At 43.5% G+C, this 25,384-nt stretch overlaps 1 protein-coding gene across 1 annotated transcript; it reads left to right on the top strand.

Moving 5' to 3' along the window:
• Positions 1–1,484: 1,484 nt before the first annotated feature.
• LOC140201128 (interferon-inducible GTPase 5-like) lies at positions 1,485–19,615 on the top strand. The gene is made up of 3 exons (XM_072264756.1): positions 1,485–1,558; positions 2,817–2,887; positions 18,392–19,615. Exon 3 carries the CDS (start codon positions 18,398–18,400, stop codon positions 19,613–19,615), a length of 1,218 nt encoding a protein of 405 aa, XP_072120857.1. The 5' UTR covers positions 1,485–1,558; positions 2,817–2,887; positions 18,392–18,397.
• The last annotated feature ends 5,769 nt before the right edge of the window (positions 19,616–25,384 follow it).

Below are 25,384 nucleotides of genomic sequence, written 5' to 3'. Positions count from 1 at the left end.
GATTGGGGAGCATGCTTTATGTGAATAGGTTAAGTGAACTTGGCCTTTTCTCCTTGGAGCGATGGAGGATGAGAGGTGACCGGATAGAGGTACATAAGATGAGGTGCATTAATCATGTGGATAGTCAGAGGCTTTTTCCCAGGACTGAAATGGTTGCCACAAGAGAGCAGAGGTTTATGTTGCTGGGGAGTAGGCACAGAGGAGATGTCAGGGGTAGGTTTTTCACTCAGAGAGTGGTGAGTGAGTGGAATGGGCTGCCGGCAACGGTGGTGGGGGTGGATACGATAGGGTCTTTTAAAAGACTTTTAGATGGGTACATGGAGCTTAGTAAAATAGAGGGCTATAAGTAAGCCTAGTAATTTCTAAGGTAGGGACATGTTCAGCAAAACTTTGTGGTCCGAAGGGCCTGTATTGTGCTGTAGGTTTACTATGTTTCTATCTCTTTCTCCTTCTCTGCAGCTGTGACAGTATCTCTGATTAGCAATGTCACGCCCCCACCTCTTTTGCCTCCCTCCCTGTCCTTTCTGAAACATCTAAAACTTGGCACTTGAAGTAGCCATTCCTGTCTCTGAGCCATCCAAGTCTCTGTAATGGCCACAACATCATAGCTCCAAGTACTGATCCACGTTCTGTGCTTATCTGCTTTGTTCATACTGTGTAAGGAAATGTTTTTGGATTACTGGGAGTGTCCTAAAATAACCCATATGAATTTCAGGAAGTATCAAGAGTTAGTTTCATTCCAGGTTGAGAGCAGTGAACAACACTCCTGTTTCATTCTCTGTCGAACAGTGACACTGCAGGAATCTCCTCCCAGGTAAATTGTTTATATCTGCACCAGTTTCAGAAAACTTTTACTGAGTCATCCCAAAATCTGTCCAATACTTCAAACTGCCGTGATATATCTGACCGACCCCGTGCATGGTCTCATTCAGATGGATCTTCTCTAAAGGACTACTTAACAAGGACTTGAACTTTCTGATAGCCCCGTCTGTCTGTTACCTTGTTGGTCCTGCACTTGTTCCCGTCTCCCAGCTTCTTCTGCTCCCCCAGTAGCCCGGACTTCTTTCGTTGCTGAAGTAATGATCTAGATTCACAGGTCAATGAACGGATCTTGACAGTCTTCGTTCCCAATTCAAACAAAGCAATGTTGTGGCTCCCAGTGAGAGATAGGTGAACACCATCTAGAATCTGGGATGTCGCCGTGTCAAGAACCAAATTCTTGAATGTAAGCTAATGTAGAGGTTTTGGAAAAAAATGGTTCCCCCAAAGGGGTTTCACCGACTTTAGAAAGGGGACCCACGAACACCTCTCTCCCCGTATAGGGTCGCCACTGTGAAGCTCCCCTGTCTGATCTGTTCTTTTCCCCCTTGATTCCGACTCTGAGTTAATTTTACTTTGAGCAGTGTAGCCGCGGTCTGTTTCCCTCTGTTGGGCGGAGCCCCGAGCTGAGATCTATTTCAAATTAGACTAGGCAGTGCGTGAGTGGTCATTGCTGAGACTGGGAACATACTGTGTAACGAAGGAGTTGCTTTTTCTTGGAGTTCACCTGAGACTAACGGTGAGGTGGTTGGTCTGCGTGGATGAATTTGAGGGCATTTCATTTGCAGTGTAACATCGCCCATCACGCTGTGGTGTGTTTTGGGGTAATTCAACTGTTATTCGGAGAGTGCGTAGAATTAGTTTCGTTTTGGATTAAGATCACTGTGCAACAATTCAGCGCATACTACCTTTCGTTTGTACTAGATACAGAACAACTTTCTCACAACAGCCAAATGTTATCCGATATTTTCAAGCTGACGAGCTATCTGTGACCAATCCTGTGGACCTCTATTGGCCCCTGTCCTCCGCTACCGACCCCCTGTCAAAGGCTGGAGATCCATCAATCCCCATTCTTCCCAGTTTGGGAGATCTTTGTAGCTTCTGTCCTTGTCCCTCGATATTCCTCACCCCTCCGATTGGTGAAATTATGCCCGTTCGTCTCGCCGTGTCACCCTCCGGCATGGTCTGCGCTCGCAGTGAATGTGTCGGGGTTACTGGGACACACGATCAGGTGACTTGTGTGGGTGATAAGTTTGAGAGAGGAGGCTACGTGAGTCACAGCGCCCAGAAATCGGAGCGTGACATGAGATCATTTCTCTCTTGTCACACCACACTTGCAGTATTGTGTTCAGTTTCGGTCTCCCCATTATCGGATGGATGTGTCAGGTTTTGAGAGGCTGCGGGGTAAAAATACCAGGATGCTCACTGGACATGCCCTGCGAGAAAATGTTTGAGCAAGATAGGGTTGTTTTTCTTTGGCATGAGGGAGGATGAGAGGAGGTTTGACAGAGTTGCGTAACATGAAAAAAATACACGAGTGGAGCGGACAGCTGGCAATGGCTAATCGGAGAAGGCATAGTTTTAAAGTCATTGGAGAAAAGTATTGGTTTGTGGGAGGGTTATGTACATTTGACTTTTACATTGGGACGCACTGCTGGGATACTGGCTGAGGCAGATGTTTTAGGGACATGTAAGAGCCTCTACATGGGGATATGGATGAAGAAAAAGTAGTGCGCCACCTCGGGGTAAGGGTTAGATTGGTTTTTGGATCAGTGTGATTTCGGGTAAAGGATTGGCGCGGTAACGTGAGCCAAGAGTCTGTAATGTTTTATGTTCTAATTAATTTCATCCTGGATTGGGAGCGCTAAGCGACATTCTAAACCATTCTATAAACAGGCGTGATACAGCAGGGAAACTGAACTCTATACAGGTAAAATGTTTACATTTTTGCGAGTTTCCAAGTATTAACAATCTTTGTTTGGGTTTGAAACTGACAGGATTTCTGCAACCAGCCGTATAGACCGATTGTAGCAACCGTGATACTGCAGGGAAACTGAACACTACACAGGTAAGTTGTTTATATTTGCGATAGTTTCGCAGCCATTGCCTGAATATTCCCAAATTTGGTTCTGGGATTCGAACTGACAGGACACCTCGACCAAGCCCGTAGACCTCCCCCCTCCCCGGAAGTAGCAATGCAATCAAAATGCTGGAAGGACTCAGAAGGTCAGGCTACGGAGGGAAGTGAGGAGTTGACTTCTCGGGACGAAGCCTTCGTCGGCAGTGGAAAGGAGTGAGGCGGAAGCCGGCGTAAAATGTTGGAGGAGGGTGAGGAGTACAAGTTGGCAGGTGATAGTTGAGTTTCAGGTGAAGGAAAGGTGGTTGGGAGGGAAAGGTGATAGGACGTAATCATGTAAGACGCACGAGACTGATAGACTGAAAGGGGAAGGATTTTGTTAGGAGAGGACAGTGAAGGATTTAATAAAGGGAAGTTCATGGTGAACATGAGGAGCGCGATGATCTGGTTGTGAGGGTGGGAAAGGGATTGCGAAGGATTAAGAGGATGATGGCATCGAGCGGAGACAAACGGGGAGGACACAGTGACTGAGGTTAACTTAGAGAAATCGATGTCCATGACAGCAGGTTGGGGACTACGGAGACGGAATATGACTTTGTTCCACCAGCCAGTGTTTGGCTCATCGTTGCAGTAGAGGAAGCTGTGGATAAGTATAGCAGTGTGGGAATGGGATTTGGAATTGAAATGCTATGCCACCGCGAGATCTTATATCTTGTTTATTGCAGCAGATAAGAGTGTAGATGTTCTCAGAGCCAATCCCAGTCGGCGTCACTACCAGCCCATCACCTCGGTGTGACTGATAGTGTGCTGCCGGGGATCCTGCTGTGCCCGTTGTTGCTTTTTGGTGATCTAGACGGGAATGTGGTAACCAGTTTAGCAGATTTGCGGATGACACCAAGATTTGGAGCGTAGTGGACGGGCAGGAAAGATATCAAAGCTTGCAGCAAGATCTTGACCATCTGGTGAAATTAGGCAGGAAGTTGGAAGTTGGAAGCTGAACCAGACATGTGTGAGGTGTTGCACTGGAAGGACGAACTAGCATAGGAATAGAACGCCAATGGCATCCATAATACCTTGAAAGTGGCATCACACGTAGTGTCCCAAAGAGAACTTTTGGCACATTGGTCTCCATTCATCAAAGTTATGAGTACAGAGGTTTGGCTGCAGTTTTGACGTTGAAGTTTCGAAGACTAATTTACAGTATTTTGTCCAGTTCTAGTCATCTGCCTACAGGAAGGATATCAAAAAGATCGAAAGAGTGCAGAGAAATTTTACAAGAATTTTGACGGGATTTCACGATCTGGCTTACAGGCAAAATTGAAAAGGTTAGGAGTTTATTGCCTGGAGCGCAGCAAGATTGAGGGATGATCCAACAGAATTAGAAAGGGTGAATGCTTGTTTGATTCGTCCCCTCGGGCTGGGTGAGACTAGAATCAGAGGTCATAGGTTCGGATGAAATGCGAAATATTTTAAGGGAATCTGAGGAGAAACGTCTTCACTCAGAGTGGTGAGATGGTGAGAGTGTGGGAAGAACTGCCAATGGAAGAGTTGAATCCGGGATCAAGTGTGTAATATTTAACAGAAGTTTGAATAGGTACACGGATAGGAGGGGTTTGGCAGCGTACGATCCGGTTACAGGGAAGTGGGAATAAGCAGGTCGTGTCGCCATAGACTAGATGAGCTGAAGGGTCTGTGATCACAATATGTCTTCATCTTGAAATTTGACGGGGAGAAAGTGAAGTCTGATGTAGTAGTATTTCAGTGGAGTAAGGGAAGTTACAGTTGTATAAGAGAGGAGTTGGCCAAAGTAAATTGGAAGGAGCTGCAGGCAGGGATCTCAGCAGAGCAGCAATGGTATGCATTTCTGGAAAAAATAAGGGAGATACAGGACATGTCGTCATCATTATCATCATCATCAGGTGCCGTGCCCAGTTTGAGCTTTGACTGCCATGGCCCACACACTCCTGTTTTGGGTCAAGTGGATCAATTCATTGGTATTCATTTCCAGTTCTCTGGCTGTTATCTACATCATCATTTGTCTTTGTCTTCCTCTTGCTTTCTTCCCTTCAATCTTTCCCATAATTACCGTGTATTCTAACTCCTCTTTCCTAATCACATGTCCAATGAAGTTACGTTGCCTTTTCATGATCTCATACATTATTTCTCTTTTTGTGTTTGCTCTGTTCATGACATGCTTGTTAGATATTCGTTTCATCCATGATATTCTTTGCATCCTCCTCAAAAACCATATTTCTGCTGCTACAATTCGTTTCCTCGTGTTACTAGATATCCTCCAACATTCTCAGCCATGTAACATAACTGGATAAACATAACATATCAGTACTCTGAGGCGGGTCGTCATGCCTAGTTTAGTATTGGTCAGTATACTCCTCATTCTCATAAAAGTGCCTTTTGCCATCCCTATCCTTCTTTTGATGTCCAAGTCGCACCTGCCATCTGATGTCACCCAGCTTCCTAAGTAGCAAAAGTTCTTTACTTGTTTTATGTCTTCCCATTTATTCTCAGCCTGCAGATAGGATTCTCCTTCTTTTTGGATATCACCATACATTCTGTCTTTTTGCAATTGATAGATAGACCCATCTTTGCACTGTCTTCAACAATTATATCAATTAAGTTTTGTAGCTCTTCCTCCGTACTTGCAATTAACACAGGGTCATCTGCATATCTGAACTTATTGATGTTTTCACCGCCAACTTTGATTCCCAAAATGTCTCTTATTTTATGTAATATTGTTTCACTGAACACATTGAATAAATCAGGGGAGAAAACACACCCTTGTCTAACGCCTCTCTTGATTTTCGTAAACTGACTCACTTCTCCATCTATTCTTACAGCGGCAGTTTGTTCCCAGTACAGATTTCTGATTAGGCAGAGGTCTTTCGAATCTAGATCTAGAGTTTGCTGTAATATTTCAAATAACTTATTGTGCTTCATTTTATCAAATGCTTTTGTGTAGTCAATAAAACAAACAAACAAATCTTTTTGCACTTGAATTGCTCATTCTGATAATATCCTTAACATCAATATCGCATTTCTTGTACCTTTGTCTTTCACAAAACCATATTGTTCTTTGCCTGTTTCAGCTAGTATCTTACTTTTAGCTCTTGTCATCAAAATTCTTAGAAGTATCTTGTTGATATGACTCATTAAACTTATGGTCCTATGTAATTCACATTCTATTGCTCCGGCTTTCTTAGGAAGAGTGATAAATACTGATTTTTTCCATCTCTTCTGGTATTATTCCAGTCTCATAAATGTCATTGATTAAATCAGTAAGTTTTTCAATTCCATAATCTTCGAGGGCAATAATTTTTCTATTACTAATTCATCAGCACCTGCTGCCTTTCCTTTCTTCATCTTATTTACTGTATTACGAACTTCAGATTTTAAAATACTTGGACCTTCAATGTTTTCCTTAATTTCTGTTTTTTTGCTTGATCATATTCAAACAATTCCTGAATATTCTCAGTCTATCTGTTCACAATCTCATCTTTTTTCATGATAATGGTACCTGTCCTTTGCTTTCAAAGATCCACCTGAAGAACAGATGAGTTTTTTACCAGTGATATTCTTGATTTGTTGATGTAACCTTTTTGGATCAGCAATAGGGATTCTTTCTATTTGCTCACATTCCTGGTTTAACCATTCTTCTTTGGCTTTTTGACATAAGCTTTTAACTTTTTTATCTAAGGACTTATATTCTATAGGATTGCTTTCTTCCGTCTCCTTTCTTCCATTAGATTTTTGATTTCATCTGTCATCCATCATCTGTCATTCATCTGTTATCTTTCATCACATCTCCCTAATCCACAGGACATGTGCATTCCAAAAATGAAGAAATACTCAAATGGTAAAATAGTACAAGTGTGGCTGACAAGCAAAGTCAAAGCTATTGTAAAGGCAAAAGACAGGGCATACAACAAAGCAAAAATTAGTGGAAAGATAGAGGATTGGGAAGTTTTTAAAAATCTGCAGAGAGTAACTAAAAATATTTAGAATGGAAAAGATAAAATATGAAAGCAAGCTAGCAAATAATATCAAAGTGGATAGTAAAAGTTTTTTTTTTAAAGAGTGGATATAGGACCACCAGAAAATGAGGTAGGAGAAATAATAATAGGGGACAAGGAGGTGCCTGATGAACTAAATAAATATCTTGTGTCAGTCTTCACTATGGAAGACATTGGTAGTCAGCCTGAGGTTGCAGTTTGTGAAGGAAAAGAAGTGAGTGCAGTTACTATTACAAGGGAGAAGGTGCTCAAAAAGCTGAAAGACCTAAAGGTACACAAGTTACCTGGACCAGAGGAACTGCACCCTAGAGTTCTGAAAGAGGTCGTGTTAGAGATTGTGGTGGCATTAGAAATGATCTTTCAAAAATGAAAGGACTCTGGCATGGTGCCAGAGGACTGGAAAATTGCAAATATACTCCACTCTTTAAGAAAGGAGGAAGGCAGCAGAAAGGAAATTATAGACCAGTTAGCCTAACCTCAGTGACTGGAAAGCCGTTAAGGATGAGGTGATGGAGTACTTGGTGACACAGGACAAGATAGTACTGTTAGTAGGTCAGATATGGCCCAAGTGCAGGGTGAGAGACACTGAAGTGGGTCAGTAGTTCACCAACTTTAATGCGAACAGTGTTAAAGGGAAAATAGAACAATAAACACTAGGCCAAACAGGGCCATTAATTGAAACTCTCAAATGGAAAATGAAGCCTACACTGTGGCTGAAAAGAACAACTAAATACTAAATGAATACCACTAGTCTTCAGAGTCAGTTGACTCGACAGTCCAATTTCTCAGGCAAAGTCAAATGCAAACAGGCAGCGAAGAGTTGCTATGCTGTGTTCAAGTCTCAACAATCACTATGACAACTACGAATCTAGTGGTGGTGACAAGCACAAATTCAGTATGGTTTCCTTCAGGGAAAATCCTGCCTGATGATCCTGTTGGAATTCTTTGAGGAAATTACAAGCAGGATAGATAACGGGAATGCAGTGGATGTTGTATATTTGGACTTTCAGAAGGCCTTTGACAAAGTGCCACACATGAGGCTGCTTACCAAGTTAAGAGCCCATGATATTACAGGAAAGTTACTAACCTGGTTAAAGCATTGGCTGGTTGGTAGGAGACAGTGTGTGGGAATAAAAGCATCGTTTTCTGGTTGGCTGCCAGTGACTAGTGGTGTTCTGCAAGGGTCGGTGTTGGGACCACTTCTTTTTATTCTGTACACAAATGATTTAGATGATGGAATAGATGGCTTTGTTGCCAAGTTTTCAGATGATACGAAGATTGTTGAAGGGGCAGGTAGTGTTGAGAAAGCAGGTGGGGTGCAGAAGGATTTAGACAGATTAGGAGAATGAGCAAGAAAGTGGCAAATGAAATACAATGTTGGAAAATGCAAGGTCATGCACATTGGTAGTAGAAATAAATGTGCGGACTGCTTTCTAAATGGGGAAAAAATCCAGGAATTTGAGATGCAGAGGGACATGTGAGTCCTTGTGCAGAACACCCTAAAGATTAACTTACAGGTTGAGTCAGTGTTGACTCAATGTTAGTACTCAAAAGCTAAAGAGAGGCCATACAAGGAAGCTAGAGCTAGTGGGAAGATAGAGGATTGGGGAGGTTTTAAAAACTTGCAGAAGGAAACTAAGAAAGTCATTCAGAAGGAAAAGATGAATTGTGAGAGGAAGCTGGTGACTAATATCAAAGAAGATACTAAAAGCTTTTTTTAAGTATATAAAGGGTAAAAGGGAGTCAGGTAGATATAGAACTAATACTAAATGATGCTGGAGATATTGTAATGAAAGATGCAGAGATGGCAGAGGAACTGAATACGTATTTTGCATCAGTCTTCACAGTCGAAGAAAACTACAGTATGTCAGACATTCAAGAGTGTCAGGGAAGTGGGGTTTATGCAGTGCAAATTATGACTGAAATAGGTGAATGGTCTGAGGTTGGATAAATCTCCTGGACTTGATGGAATGCACCCTTGGGTTCTGAAGGAAGTAGCTAGAGAAATTGCGGAAGTGTTAACGATGATCTTTCAAGAATCAATAGATTCTGGCGTTGTACCGAATGACTGGAAAATTGCAAATATTATTCTATTATTTAAGAAGGGTGGGAGGCAGCACACAGGAAACTGTAGACCTGTTAGCCTGACATCAGTGGTTGGGAATTGATTGTTAGGGATGAGATTGAAATTACAAGCAGGGTAGACAAAGGAGATGCAGTAGACGTGGTGTACTTGGATTTTTAGAAAGCCTTTGACAGGTGCCGCACATGAGGCAGCTTAGCAAGAAAAGAGCCCATGGAATTACAGGGAAGTGGGTGGAGCATTTGCTGGTCGGTAGAAAACAGTGTGGGAATAAAGGGATCCTATTCTGGCTGGCTGCCGGTTACCAGTGGAGTTCCACAGGAGTTGGTGTTGGGACCGTTACTTTCTACGATGTATATCAGTGATCTGGATTACGGTATTAAGGGAATTGTGGCTAAGTTTGCCGATCATACAAAGATAGGTTGAGGAGTGGGTAATGGTGAGGAAACAGAGAGCCTGCAGAGAGACTTAGATAGTTTATGTTGCAAGGAGTGACTGGGGGTGAACCCAAGTGCAGAACACAGGCACGGAGACAGACTAGGACTTGCCTTGGACTCAGAGCCAGTCTTTGGACTGGGACTTGACCTAAACATGAAGTCTTGACTGGGCTGAAACTTGGAGCCCTGACTGGACTGGAACTCAGAGCCCCGACTGGACTGGAACTTGGAGCCCTGGACCTGGACTGAACTTGGACTCGGGGCCTGGACCTGGACTTGACTAGAACCCAGAGCCGAGCCGGGGCTCAGAACTTGGACTAGAAGCCGGGTCTTGGAACATGGAACACGGAGCTGACAACACCAAAGACAGACAATTCATACCTTGGCTCGGAGGAGCGGCAAACGGTCAGCAATCCTCAGCTAGATACGAAGAGACAGAATTCCCAACTTGGAGTAGCAGCAAATGGCCAGATCTACTCATCTGGGAACGAGACGACTAAACCAACCAATGACTGACAATATGAATCCTGACACAGAGAAGCTCATGAAGACAGTCCCTTATTCATGGTGGCTCGGAAGACGGTTCCTTATTCTTGACGTCTCGGAACTTGACTCGCCGCTCTTCTGAGGTGACGAACCAGCAGCGAGAAGATGAAAGCCAGAATTTATATGCTGCCGGTTCGAATGAGGATCAGGTGCCCTCATCAAGGAGCCCAGTGGGACATGGGGAAAAGGAAATTAACTGAAATGAGTAGTTAATGGACTGGACCATGACAGCTGAAAGGAATGGGCAAAGAAGTGGCAATGAAATTCAATGTTGCGAAGTGTATGGTCATGCACTTTGGTGGAAGAAATAAATGGGCAGACTATTATTTAGATGGAGAGAGAATTTAAAATGCAGAGATGCAAAGAAACTTGGGAGTCCTTGTGCAAGATACCCTAAAGGTTAACCTGCAGGTTGAGTCAGTTGTGAAGAAGGCGAATGCAATGTTTACATTCATTTCTAGCGGTATAGAATATGAGAGCCGGGATGTGATCTTGAGGCTCTATAAGGCACGTGTGAAACCACATTTGTGTGCAGTTTTGGCTTCTTATTTTAGGAAAGGTATTCTGACATTGTAAAGGGTTCAGAGAAGATTCACGAGAATGATTCCAGGAATGAGAAGGCTCCCGTATGAGGAACATCTGGGAGCTCTTGGGCTGTATTCCCTGGAGTTCAGGAGAATGAAGGGGGGATCTCATAGAAACATTCCAAATGTTAAAAGGCCTGAACAGATTAGATATGGCAATATTATTTCCCGTGGTAGGGGATTCTAGGACAAGAGGGCACAACTTCAGGATTGAAGGACGTCCTTTGAGAACTGAGATACAGAGAAATTACTTTAGTCAAAAGATCGTAAATCCGTGGGATTTGTTGTCACAAGCAGCTATGGAGGCCAAGTCATTGGGTGTACTTAAGGCAGAGATAGATAAGTTCTTGATTTGTCAGGGCATCAAAGGGTATGGGGTGAAAGCAGGGGAGTGGAGATGACTGGAAGAAGTGGATCAGCCCATGATTGAATGGCAGCGCAGACTCAATGGGCCAGATGGCCTACTCCTGCTCATAATATTATGGTCTTATGATCTCATTTCAAGACGTCTCGAATACAAGAGCAAGGATGTGATTCTGAGGCTTTATAAGGCACTGGTGAGGCCTCACCTTGAGTATTGTGAACAGTTTTAGGCCCCTCACCTTAGAAAAGATGTGCTGGCATTGGAGTGGGTCCAGAGGAGGTTCACAAGAATGGATGATTCCAGGAATGAAAGGGTTATCATACGAAGAACATTTGGCTAAAAAAATTTCACTGCATCTCTGTTTTGAAAGTTTGCCCCTCTACCCTGAGGCTGTCCTCTTGAAAAGATTGCTAATATTGCATTTGCCTTCTTCACCACAGACTCAACCTGCATAATAACCTATAGGCAATCCTACACAAGGACTCCCAAGTCCCTTTGCGACTCAGTTTTTTGTATTTTCTCTGCATTTTTCCTCCACCAAAGTGCATGACCAAACACTTCCCAACATTATATCCCACCTGTGACTTCTTTGCCCATTCTCCTAATCTGTCTAATTCCTTCTATAGATTCTCTACTTCCTTAAAACTAACTGCCACTCTGCCCATCTTCATATTGTCTGCAAACTTTCCAACAAAACAATCAATTCTATCATCTACATCATTGACATATAATGTGAAAAGTATCCATCCCAACACAGATCGCTGACCTGCAGCCAGCCAGAAAAGGCTCCCTTTATTCCCACTCTTAGCCTCCTGCCAATCAATGCTAGAATCTTTCTTGAAATACCATGGACTCATAGCTTGTTTAGCAGCCTCATGTGTAGCACCTTGTCAAAGGCCTTCTTATAATCCAGGTACACAACATCAACTGATTCTCCTTTGTCGATCCTGCTTGTTATTTCTTCAAAGAATTCCAACAGATTTGTCTGGCAAGATACTTCCTTGAGAAAACCATGCTGACTATGGCCTATTTTATCATGTGCCGCCAAGTGCCGTTAAATCTCATCCTTAATAATGAAATCCAACATCTTCCCAACCACTGAGGTCAGACTAACAGGCCCGTGGTTTCCTTTTTTATGCCTGTCTCCCATCTTGAAGAAAGGGGTGACATTTACAATTTTCCAGACTTCTGGAACCATTCCAGAATCTAATGATTCTTAAAAGCTCATTCCTAAGGCCTCCATGATATGTCTAGCCATATCTTTCATCACTCTGTGGTGTACACCATACGGTCCAGGTGACTTATCTACCTTCCAATCTTTCAGTTTCCCAAGAACTTTCTCTGTAGTTATGATAGCTTCACACACATTCAGTTCATCTGCCATTTTGTAACCCCCCCCCCCAATTACTACCTCATCATTTTCCATCAGTCCGATATTCACTCTCACCTCTCTTTTACACTTTATGTATCTGAAGAAACTTTTGGGATCCTCTTTAAATTTTTGACTAGCTTATTTTCATATTCCATCTTTACCTTCTTAATGACTTTTTAGTTGCCTTCTGTTGTTTTTTAAAAGCTTCCTAATCTTCTAACTTCCCACCAGTTTTTGCTCTATTATATGCCCTCTCTTTGGCTCTATGTTGGGTTTGACTTCTCCTGTTAGCCACAGTTGTGACAACTTTCCTTTACTTCTTCCTCTTTGAGATGGAAGTCAAGGTGAAGGATAATCTAAAGAGCTTCTACAGGTATATTAAGAGCAAAAGGATAGTAAGGGATAAAATTGGTCCTCTTGAAGAGCAGAGTGGTTGGCTATATATGGAACCAAAAGAAATGGGGGAGATCTTAAATGGGTTTTCTGCGTCTGTATTTACTAAGGAAACTGGCATGGAGTCAATGGAAATAAGTCAAACAAGCAGGATAGGGTCATGGAACCTATACAGATTGAGGAGGAGGTGCTTGCTATCCTGAGGCAAATCAGAGTAGATAAATCCCCAGAACCTGATAGGGTATTCCCTTAGACCTTGAAGGAGACTAATGTTGAAAGTGCAGGGACCCTGGCAGATATACTTAAAATGACGGTAGCTATGAATGAGGTGCCGAAGGATTGGAGGATAGCTTATATTGTTCCGTTATTTAAAAAAGTCTCTAAAAGAAAACCGGGAAATTATAGGCCGATAAGTTTGACGTTGGTAGTAGGTAAATTATTGGAAGGAGTACTAAGAGATAGGATCTAAAAGTAGGTCATGGATAGACAGGGACTTATTAGGGAGAGTCAGCATGGCTGTGTGCATGGTAGGTCATGTTTAACCAATCTATTAGTTTTTTGAGAAGCTTACCAGGAAAGTGGATGAAGGGAAGGCAGTGGATGTTATCTACTTGGATTTCAGTAAGGCCTTTGACAAGGTCCCACATGGGAGGTTAGTTAGGAAGATTCAGTCGCTAGGTATACTTGGAGAGGTAGTAAATTGGATAAGACATTGGCTCAATGGAAGAAGCCAGAGAGTGGTAGTGGAGGATTGGTTCTCAGAGTGGAGGCCTGTGACTAGTGGTGTGCCACAGGGATCAGTGCTGGGTCCATTGTTATTTGTCAACTATATCAATGATCTTGATGATAATGTGGTAAGTTGGATCAGCAAATTTGCTAATGATACAAAGATTGGAGGTGGTGTGGACAGTGAGGAAAGTTTTCAAAGCTTGCAGAGGGATTTGGACCAGCTGGAAAAACGGGCTGAAAAATAGCAGATGGAGTTTAAAACAGACAAGTGTGAGGTATTGCACTTTGGAAGGACAAACCAAGGTAGAACATACAAGGTAAATGGTAAGGCACTGAGGAGTGCAGTAGAATAGAGGGATCTGGGAATACAGATACAAAATTCCCTAAAAGTGGCGTCACAGGTAGATAGGGTCGTAAAGAGAGCCTTTGGTACTTTGGCCTTTATTAATCAAAGTATTGAGTATAAGAGTTGGAATGTTATGGTGAGGTTGTGTAAGGCATTGGTGAGGCCGAATTTGGAGTATTATGTACAGTTTTGGTCACCAAATTACAGGAAGGATATTAATAAGGTTGAAAGAGTGCAGGCAGGGTTTACAAGGATGTTGCTGGGACTTGAGAAACTCAGTTACAGAGAAAGGTTGAATAGGTTAGGACTTTATTCCCTGGAGCGTAGAAGAATGAGGGGAGATTTGATAGAGGTATATAAATTTATGATGGGTACAGATAGGGTGAATGCAACCAGGCTTTTTCCACTGAGGCTAGAGGAGAAAAAAACCAGAGGACATGGGTGAAGGGGGAAAAGTTTAAAGGGAACATTAGGGGGGACTTCTTCACACAGAGGTGGGAGTGCAGAATGAGCAGCCAGATGAAGTGATAAATGTGGGCTCACTTTTAACATTTAAGAAAAACTTGGACAGGTACATGGATGAGAGGTGTATGGAGGGATATGGTCCAGGTGCAGGTCAGTAGGACTAGGCAGAAAAATGCTTCGGCACAGCCAACAAGGGCCAAAAGGCCTGTTTCTGTGCTGTAATGTTCTATGGTTCTATGGTATGTATGTATCCTGTGCCTTCTGAATTGCTTCCAGAAATTTCAGTCACTGCTGCTCTGCAATGATCCCTGCCAATGTTCTTTCCCCATCAATTCTGGTCATTAGCTCTCTCATGCCTCTGTAATTTCCTTTACTCCACTGTAATACTAATACATCTAACTTTAGCTATTCCTTTTCAAATTTCAGGGTGAATTTGATCATATTATGATCACTTGCCCCTAAGGGATATTTTACCTTTGGGTCTCTAATTAATTCTGGCCTATTGCACGACACCCTATCCAGATGATCTGATCCTCTAGTGGGCTCAACTACATGCTGCTCTAAAAAGCCACCTCGTAGGCACTCTAGAAATCCCCTCCCCTGTAATCCAGTCCCATCTGATTTCCCAATCCACCTGCATATTGAAGTACCTCATGATTATTGTGACATTGCCCTTTTCACATGCATTTTCTATCTCCCATTGTAATTTGTAGACATCCTTACTACTGTTCGGGGGTCTGTATATAACTTCTATCATAGTCTTTTTGTCCTTGCAGTTCCTTAGCTCTGTCCACAATGATTCAACAACTTCTGACCCTATGTCACCGCTTTCTAATGAATTGATTTCATTTTTTTACCAACAGAGTACCGTTGCTCCCTCTGCTTTCCTGCCTATCCGTTCGATACAATGTGTATCCTTGGACATTAAGCTCCCAGCTATAATGTTCTTTCAGTCATGATTCAGTAATGCCTACAACATCATACCTGCCAATCTGCAACTGTACTGAAAGTTCATCTACATAATTCCATACACTGTATGCATTCAAATACAACACCCTTTTTGCTTTTGTCCACCTTTTATGTTGCAACTAATGCCATTGACTGCAATTTTGCCCTAATAACAGACTCTGCTGTCTACACATTGCCTCTGCTTGTAAACCAGCTACATCATCTGCAGCACCGTTATCCGCCCTTCCTACGATACTGCTTCAACCCTCCGTCCTACACCAACTCCTTGTCCAAGTATTAAACTATATCATCTTCCTAGTTCTGGCATCTGCACACCTGCCTGTGCACTCTTCTCTCTGTGCTGTGATCTTTGCTGTGGGTCTCTCCTTCTGCATCGAGATCAACCCTGTAAAGCAATCCCTCACAGTGAGTCATTCATTGTGGACCTCTCCCTTCCCTGTTCTGTTCTTGACCCCTGTGATCTGTCTCCCTGAACCAGTTTCATTTTGCTCAGTGCCAGCACTCTGGTGTTACCAATGGTCCTGGAGCTGGAAGCAGCACATGGAACACTCTTGCGTGTTGTGTGAACTTCCCCGTTACCCAATCTGCAATAAAATTAACAAAGGAACTGATTTCATTCTGGGTGAGCTGCTGCTGTCTGTGTCAGATTAAGAAGATAATATGTGGAGCAATGCGGTACAAGAACAGGTCAGAATTTCCTTTCAGCAAGTTGATTGGCAGATTGATGCAGCAGGGATAAAATAGAGGGAGAATATGAAAGAGGGAAGAGAGGCATTACTAGTCACAGACAATGTCCCCCTGTCCTCAGACCGGACAGACAGGACTCATCTGCTAAGCTCATATGGGTGCAACTGAGGAATAAGAAATGCACAACCACATTAATGATTCAGTGATACCTGCAACATCATACTTGCCAATCCACAACTGTGTTGCAAGTTCATTGACCTTATTCCGTATACTGCACACATTCCAATATAACAACTTTTGTCCTGAAGTCACCATTTTCGATTTTGTCCGCCTTTTATGTTGCAAACCATCTTGTTGACTGCAACTTTGTGCTGTCATCAGCATCTTCTTGTGAGGAGTCTCACTACAGATTGCCTCTGTTTGTAAACCAATTACCTCTTCTTCAACATCACTCCAATTCCCATCCCCCCTGCCAAATTCCGAAACCCACCCAAACAATTCCAGCCAACCTGCCCGCAAGGTTATTGAACCTCTGGGCTCAGGTATGACCCGTCCCTTTTATAAAGATCATACCTTTCGCTGGAGCAATTTCAATGATCCATAAATCTGAACCCCTGCCTTCTGCATCAGTTCCTCAGCCATGCTTTCAGCAGCTAACTCATCCTATTCTTACCTCACTGGCACATGGCACAGATTGCAACCCAGAGATTACTATCCTGGAGTTCCTGTTTCTCAGCTTTCTACCTAGCTCTCTAAAATCTCTCTTCAGGACCTTCTCTCTTTGTCTACCTATTTCATTAGTGCCTATATATATATGTCCTCTTCGTCTCTCTGCTCTTCTGAGCCACAGCATCAGACTCAGAGCCAGAGACCTGGTCACTGTTGTTCTTGTTGTAGTCCCCTTCAGAGGTATTTAAAGTCATATACTCATTTTTGAGGGGATCAGCCACAGGTATATTCTGCGTTGGCTGTGTATTTCCCCTCCTCCTGACAGGCATTAGATAGACAGAGACTGTTTAGAGATGGTCTAGATCCCTTTTTGCGTGGTAGGTCACATCTAACAAAGCTTATAGATTTTTTTCTAAGAGGCTACCAGGAAAGTTGATAAAGGATGTAGTCTAAATGGACTTTAGTAAGACCTTCACCAAGACCTCTCATGGGAGTTTGGTCAGAAAGATCCAGTCACCTGGCATTCAGGATACCAGCAAACTTACTAACCTCCCCACCCCCCCCAACTTTTACTTCATCATCCAGGTCATTTATAAAAATCACAAAGAGGAGGGGTCTCAGAACAGATCCCTGCCAAACACCACTGGTCACCAACCTCCATGCAGAATACGAACAATCTATAACCACCCTTTGCCTCCTGTGTGCAAGCCAATTCTGGATCCACATATCAAGGTGACCTTGGATCCCATGCCTCCTTACTTTCTGAATAAGCATCACATGTGGAAGCTTATCAAATACCTTACTAAAATCTATATACACTACACCCACTGCTCTACCTTCATCTATGTGTTTTGTTACATCCTCAAAGATGGCTGAAATTGAAAATAGAATTGAAAGTACCCATTTCAAATCTACTTCCCATTCCCATTCCGATATATCAGTCCATGGCCTCCTCTAATGCTGTGATGAGGCCACATTCAGGTTGAAGGAGCAATACTTTATATTCCATCTGGGTAGCCTCCAACCTGAGGGCATAAACGTTAATTTCTTGAACTTCTGGTAATTACCCCCCCCCCCCACCTTCACTAACCCCATTTCCATTTCCCTCTTCCCCTCTTCCTCTCTCACTTACCTGCCCATCATCTCCCTCTGGACCTTAATCTCTTTCATCAATCAATTTGCAAGCTCTTTACTGCACTCCTTCCCCTCTCCCCGTTTCACCTATCACCTACCATCTTGTTCTTCTTCCTCTCTTCCAACCTTCTTACTCTGACTTCTCCTCTTGAAGGGTCTTGGCCCGCAACATCAACTGTTTTATATTTTATATAGATGCTGCCTGGCCTGCTAAATTGCTTCAGCATTTTGTGTGTGTTGCTTCAAATTTCTATGTCACTGCCCCGTCTACCTGTGACACCATTTTCGGGGAACTGTCAATACTGTATTTTCCCTGCACTTCTTGTGTTTCTGAAATTACTCACTTTGCCCACGTCCGTTAAATTCCATCTGCTGCTCTTTGGCCAAACTTCCCAAGTGATGTGGATCTTGTCGTAATCTCAGACAACTTTCTCCACTGTCTGCTATACCACCAGCATTGCTATCTTCCACAAATTGATTATATTCTCATGCAAATCATTAATACAATTACAAGAAGCAGGAGACCTCTTAGTCACCAGTGGTTGCCGCCCTCTAATTAGAAAAGCAACCACCCTCTTACATATACCATCAAGCTGATTTTATATTCATTCGGCTCGTTCACAATGGATCCCTTGAGATCTCCTGATGACTTCCTTCTCCAACCTAATAAACATGTTTTCCTCCTTCAGGGGGAAATGGCCGGTGTTCTATCCAACCTGTATTACAACGCCAAGGATGTGAAGGATCTGGTGTCTGCCTATAAACGTGAAGGACAGAAGGGTTTTCAATTGGCCATCGAGAGAAAATCCAAGCAGTTCGAAAATGTACAGATCCGGATTGCGGTGATGGGTGAAGGTGGTTCGGGCAAATCGACCCTGATCAATGCTCTGCTTGACTTGGATGAGAATGAGGAAGGGGCTGCCCCAACTGGCAGCACAGAGACCACCACTGAAATAAAACCTTACCCCCACCCCACCCTTCCTAACGTTCAGTACTATGACTTCCCCGGGTTGAATACACCAAGGTTTCCGGTGAAAAAATTTATGAAGGAAACCAACTTTTCCCAGTATGATTTGGGCATCATTGTCACTAATTCTCGGTTCACAGAGAATGACAAGTTACTGGCTGAGGCACTGAAGAAGGCGGGCAAACCTTTCTACCTGGTGCGCTCTAAAATGGACGACACTAAAAGGGCAGAAAGCCACAAGAAGGGTTACAACCAGGAGGATATGTTCCGGAGAGTGAGAGAATATTGCGTCTCCTCACTGCGGGCAGCAGGGATAGAGAAACCTACTGTTTTTCTCTATTCTGCATTTGACCTTGAGGACTTTGATTTTCCTCAACTAAAGAAGGCTGTGGTATCCAATCTCATGGAGACACAGAAGAATCTGTTCACCGCAGCTCTCCCCAACACATCTGAAGCTGCTATAGAGGGAAAACGTGAGGCTCTGCGGCCATTCATCCAGATGCTGTCCGCCATATCGGGGGGTATCGGTGCAGTTTCCATTCCGGGTTTGTCTCTTGCCTGTGACCTGGTGCTCATTATCTCTGGTATCCTGTTCATACAGAAGAACCTTGGTCTGGATGAGGCATCCCTCCGCAGACTGGCCCAGAGAATGGGGACCAGTGTAGCAGATCTGCGGAGAGGTACAGAGCACATCTGGGTGTTTGGGGAGATCACACGTGAGCAGATCCTGCTGTTGTTGCAGAGAAGCAACGTGGCATTGGCTCTGACAATTGCTGAGCCCTTCCTTGACTTTGTCCCCATTCTGGGCTCTGTCTTTGGAGCAACATCATCCTTTGCAGTGACTCTCATGATGCTGAACAATTCGCTGGATACAATGGTGGAGACAGCTAAAATTGTCCTGAAAAATGCCAAGGCAGCCGCTTCCTCTGAAGGCATTGGTAACTGAGGGCTGTTATCAGAGTGCCCCTCTTACTCTATCCCGGAGGGATTGCCAAATCATCCTGATATCTATCACCTGAAATCAATGTCTTTCTGGCACCCCATCCCCATCTGGACAAGAGATTCTGCAGATACTGGAAATCATGAGCAACACACAGCAGGAACTCAGCAGGTCAGGCAGCATCAATGGAGGGGGATAAACAATCCATCAGGACTCCTGTTAATCCTCACACGGCTTGAGTCCAAGTGTTTCCCGTTACCCCTATAAGGAGGGCGATCTCTGTTACCATCATTTCCAGGAGCTGTTTCTCTATTGTCACTTCCTGACCCAGTGAACAACTCAACTCTTCCAGGTTTATTTCAGATTTCCAGCATCTGCAGCATTTTGCATCAGAATGCCTCACAATTTAATTTAGATTCAGTTATCCTGGTGTAGATGTTTAATGTCACAAACACAAGAAATTCTGCATATGCTGAAAATCCAAAGCAACACACACAAAATGCTGGAGGAACTCAACACGCCAGGCAACATAAGATCATAAGACCATAAGACAAAGGAGCAGAAGTAGGCCACTTGGCCCATCAAGTCTGCTCCATCATTATATCATGAGCTGATCCATTCTCCTATTTAGTCCCACTCCCCCGCCTTCTTACCATAACCTTTGATGCCCTGGCTACTCAGATACCTATCAATCTCTGCCTTTAATACACCCAATGACTTGGCCTCCACTGCTGCCCGTGGCAACAAATTCCATAGATTCACCACCCTCTGACTAAAAAAATTTCTTTGCACTTCTGTTCTGAAAGGTCGCCCGTCAATCCTTAAGTCATGCCCTCTTGTACTAGACTCCCCCATCATGGGAAACAACTTTGCCATATCCACTCTGTCCATGCCTTTTAACATTCAAAATGTTTCTATGAGGTCTCCCCTCATTCTTCTAAATTCCAAGGAATATAGTCCAAGAGCGGACAAATGTTCCTCATATGTTAACCCTTTCATTCCTGGAATCATTCTAGTGAATCTTCTCTGTACCCTCTCCAATGTCAGCACATCCTTTCTTAAATAAGGAGACCAAAACTGCCCACAGTACTCCAAGTGAGGTCTCACCAGCGCCTTATAGAGCCTCAACATCACACCCCTGCTCCTATGCTCTATTCCTCTAGAAATGAATGCCAACATTGCATTCGCCTTCTTCACTACTGACTCAACCTGGAGGTTAACTTTAAGGGTATCCTGTACGAGGACTCCCAAGTCCCGTTGCATCTCAGAACTTTGAATTCTTTCCCCATTTAAATGATAGTCTACCTGTTTATTTTTTCTGCCAAAGTGCATAACCATACACTTTCCAACATTGTACTTCATTTGCCACTTCTCTGCCCATTCTTCCAATCTATCCAAGTCTCTCTGCAGACTCTCCGTTTCCTCAGCACTACCGGCCCCTCCATCTATCTTCGTATCGTCAGCAAACTTAGCCACAAAGCCATCTATTCCATAATCCAAATCGTTGATGTACAATGTAAAAAGAAGCGGCCCCAACACTGATCCCTGTGGAAAACCACTGGTAACCGACAGCCAACCAGAATAGGATCCCTTTATTCCCACTCTCTGTTTCCTGCCAATCAGCCAACGCTTTATCCACGTATGTAACTTTCCCGTAATTCCATGGGCTCTTATCTTGTTAAGTAGCCTCATGTGTGGCACCTTGTCAAAGGCCTTCTGAAAATCCAAATATACAACATCCACTGCATCTCCCTTGTCTAGCCTACTGGTAATTTCCTCAAAAAATTGTAATAGGTTTGTCAGGCAGGATTTTCCTTTAAGGAATCCATGCTGAGTTCTGCCTATCTTGTCATATGCCTCCAGGTACTCTGTAACCTCATCCTTGACAATCGACTCCAACTACTTCCCAACCACCAACGTCAAGCTAACAGGTCTATAATTTCCTTTTTGCTTCTTTGCCCCCTTCTTAAATAGTGGAGTGACATTTGCAATCTTCTAGTCTTCCGGAACCATGCCAGAATCTATCGACTTTTGAAAGATCATCGCTAATGCCTCCGCAATCTCCACAGCTACTTCCTTCAGAACACGTGGGTGCATTCCATCTGGTCCAGGAGGTTTATCTGCCTTTAGCCTATTCACGCTTCCTGAGTACTTTCTCTGTCGTAATTGTGACTGCGCACACTTCTCTTCCCTACCACCCTTGAGTGTCCGGTATACTGCTGATGTCTTCCTCAGTGAAGACTGATGCAAAATACTCATTCAGTTCCTCTGCCATCTCCTTATCTCCCATTACAATTTCTCCAGCATCATTTTCTATCGGTCCTATATCTACTCTCACCTGTCTTTTACTCTTTATATACTTGAAAAAGCTTTTAGTATCCTCTTTGATATTATTTGCTAGCTTCCTTTCATAGTTAATCTTTTCTCTCTTAATGACCTTCTTGGTTTCCTTCTGTAAGGTTTTAAAAACTTCCCAATCCTCTGTCTTCCCACTAATTTTTGCTTCCTTGTATGCCCTCTCCTTTGCTTTAACTTTGGCTTTGACTTCTCTTGTCAACCATGGTTGCATCCTTTTTCCACTCGAAAATTTCTTCTTTTTTGGAATCTACCTGTCTTGCACATTCCTCATTTCTCGCATAAACTCCAGCCACTGCTGCTCTGCCTTCTTTCCCGCCAGTGTCCCTTTCCAGTCAGCCTTGGCCAGTTCCTCTGTAATTTCCCTTACTCCACTGAAATACCGACACATCAGATTTCGGCTTCTCTTTTTCAAATTTCACAGTGAACTCAATCATGTTATGATCACTGCCTCCTAAGGGTTCCTTCACCTCAATCTCTCTAATCACCTCCGGTTCATTACACAATACCCAATCCAGTACAGCCGATCCTCCAGTGGGCTCAACAACAAGCTGTTCTAAAAAGCCATTTCGCAGACGTTCTACAAATTCTCTCTCTTGAGATCCAGTGCTGACCTGATTTTCCCAATCTATGGAAAAGAATAAACAGTCGACAGTTTGAGCAGTGACACTTCATCAGAACTGGAGGGTCTGGTGGTCCACCTACCAATGACCAGTTCCAGCGACAGCAGGTTGGCAATGATTACATCCTCCCCCCTATTCAGTGCCAGGTCCAGTAAGATATGGATTCATGTCAGTGTTCCCAGCTTCAATGTCGAATCGTTCCACTCAATGAATTTAATTTCCTCAGCCCTGCTGGAATTTAAATTCAATCTCCTGTGCTATTGAGTCCAAGTATCAATGCAGTAGTTAAATCTGACAAGTACTGTGCACACACCCCTCATCATAGTCCAGCTTAATGTTTGTTTTTTTTCTTCTGTAATATTTCGATGTACTTTTGAATTGTGATTAAAAGATCTGACAGAAGCAAGCAACTGCCTCTCGGTCAGTGCTCATTCTTTGTGAACAGCGATGAATTCCATTCACCTTCAGGAATCCCGGTCCCCAGTGCAACCAGGTGACTCAGTGTATCAGGGAGAGAGGGCAGGGTAACAACACAGAGGTTTTACTGCACAGCAGGTGGCAGCATTACTGGCTCGAAATACAATACATAGGGTTATAGATGCAAAGAGTAGCACAGCAGAAAAACAGACTGTTCGGCCCAGCTAGTCCTTGCCGAAATCTTTAACACCCAGTCGATAGTCGGGGACCCCCTACTGGGCTCAACCGTGAGCTGCTATGAAACACCACCTTGTAAACATTCTACAAATTCACCCTCTTGAGATCCAGCACCAACCTGATTTTCCTGACCTACCCCTCTTACTGTCATGACATTGTACTTCTGGCATGCATTTCCTATTTCCCATTGTAATTTGTAGACCAGATCTTTACTACTGTTTGGGGATTTGTATAGAACTTGCATCAGAGCCTTTTTATGTATGCAGTTCCTTGGCTCCATCCACAGTGATTCAACTCCTTTTGACCCTTTGTCACCTCTTTCTTATTGTATGATTTCATTTTTGTTTACACCATCCACTCCTACCTCCTTGTCTGTCCTTTCGATACAATGTGTATCCTTGGACATAAAGCTCTCTGCTATAATTTTCTTTAAGTCATGATTCAGTGATACACACATCATATATGCCATCTGTAATTGTGCTACAAGTTCATCTAACTTATTCTGTATCCTGCGCCAATTCAATATAACATATTCAGTCCTCTATTCACCCTTCAAGAAAAAATCTGCAGATGCTGGAAATCCAAGCAACCTGCATAAAGTGCTGGAGGAATTTCCTCTGGCGTTTTGAGTGTGTTTCTCTATTCACCCTTTTCAATTTTGTCCGCCTCTGGTATTTCAATTCATCATGTCGACTGCAATTTTTACCCATCTTCGGCCTCATTTTGCTAGGAGAGGCATTACACATTGCCTCTGTTTGTGAATCAACTACCTCATCCTCAGCAATATCACTCTCGTTCCCACAGTACCCGCACCCACCCCGATAAACTCTAGCAAACCTGCCCGTAAGGATATTGGTCCCACTTGTGTTCAGGTTTAACCCGTTCCTTTTGTACAGGTCCTACCTTCTGCAGAAGAACCATAAATCTGAACCCCTGGCACCTGTACCAGTTCCTCAGCCACACGTTCACTGCCAAATCATGCTCTAATTATTCTCATGGCACGTGGTACAGGCAGCAATCTAGGGATTACTACCCTGGTGGCCTGTTCCTCAGCTTTCTACATACTCCCTAAAATCTCTCTTCAAGATCTCTGCACCTTTTCTACCTACGTTATTGGTGCCAATATGTATCAAGACTTCTGGCTGCTCGCCCTCCCCCTCGAGAATGCCAAGAACCCGATCCAAGACATCCCTGACTGACCCCGGCACCTGGGAGGCAATATTCCATCTTGATGTCTCTATCGCACCCACACCATTTGGCCTCTGTTCCTCTTTCTATGGAATTTCCTACTACCACTGTAGTGCTCTTCACCTCTCTGCTCTTCTGAGCCACAGGCACCAGGCTCAGAGCCAGAGACCCGGTTACTGTGGCTTCCCACACCCCCACCTCCCCGTCGTAGGTCGTCTCTTCAACTTATTATTGAGGAAAAAAGCAACAGGTGTACTCTGCATAGCTGCCCATTTCCTTCATTCTCCTGACAGTCACTCATTTACCTGTGTCCTGCAGCTTCGGGGTGACTACCTCCCAGCGGCTCCTGTCTATCACCTCCTCATTCTTCCATACAAGCTGAAGATTATCGAGTTGTAGCTCCAATTCCTTCATACATTCTCTGAGAAGCTGCAGCTCGGTGCACCTGGTGTAGATGTGTTGATCTGGGAGACTGGACGTCTCACACACAGTAGAAAACAGTGCCCCTGGAGCCATTCTCACTGCACTACCGATCCCTAAATGATGATGAATGAAGAATTAAGAAGAAAGATAGAAACTTATCAGATACTTACCCCGCCAAAGCCACTTCAAACATTGACCGACTCACAGCAATGGCTGCTCCAAGAATGACCGCACTGCTTGCACTTGGGTTATTTTTATTCACCCTTTCTAATTCAATTCAATTCATATTTAATTGTATTTTAACCATAAATGATACCCATCAATACAACCAAACAGTATTACTGTGGGGTCACGGTGCAAAGACACAAACCCAACAGACACACTGTAAGATCACAATCACGTAATAAGAGCCCTGAGACCGAGGCCCACCCCCTCCCCACGATGCCGTAACTTGACACATACAAGTCAATAAACCCAACGTTGTTGTAAAAATGCAACAATGCAGAACATGTATGTATTTATGTAATGGCTT

The sequence above is a fragment of the Mobula birostris genome, chromosome 8 (genome assembly GCF_030028105.1).
Source record: "Mobula birostris isolate sMobBir1 chromosome 8, sMobBir1.hap1, whole genome shotgun sequence".
NCBI classification, from domain to species: domain Eukaryota; kingdom Metazoa; phylum Chordata; class Chondrichthyes; order Myliobatiformes; family Myliobatidae; genus Mobula; species Mobula birostris.
The sequence above is the reverse complement of the archived record's forward strand: the minus strand, read 5'-3'. Positions and strand labels throughout refer to the sequence as shown.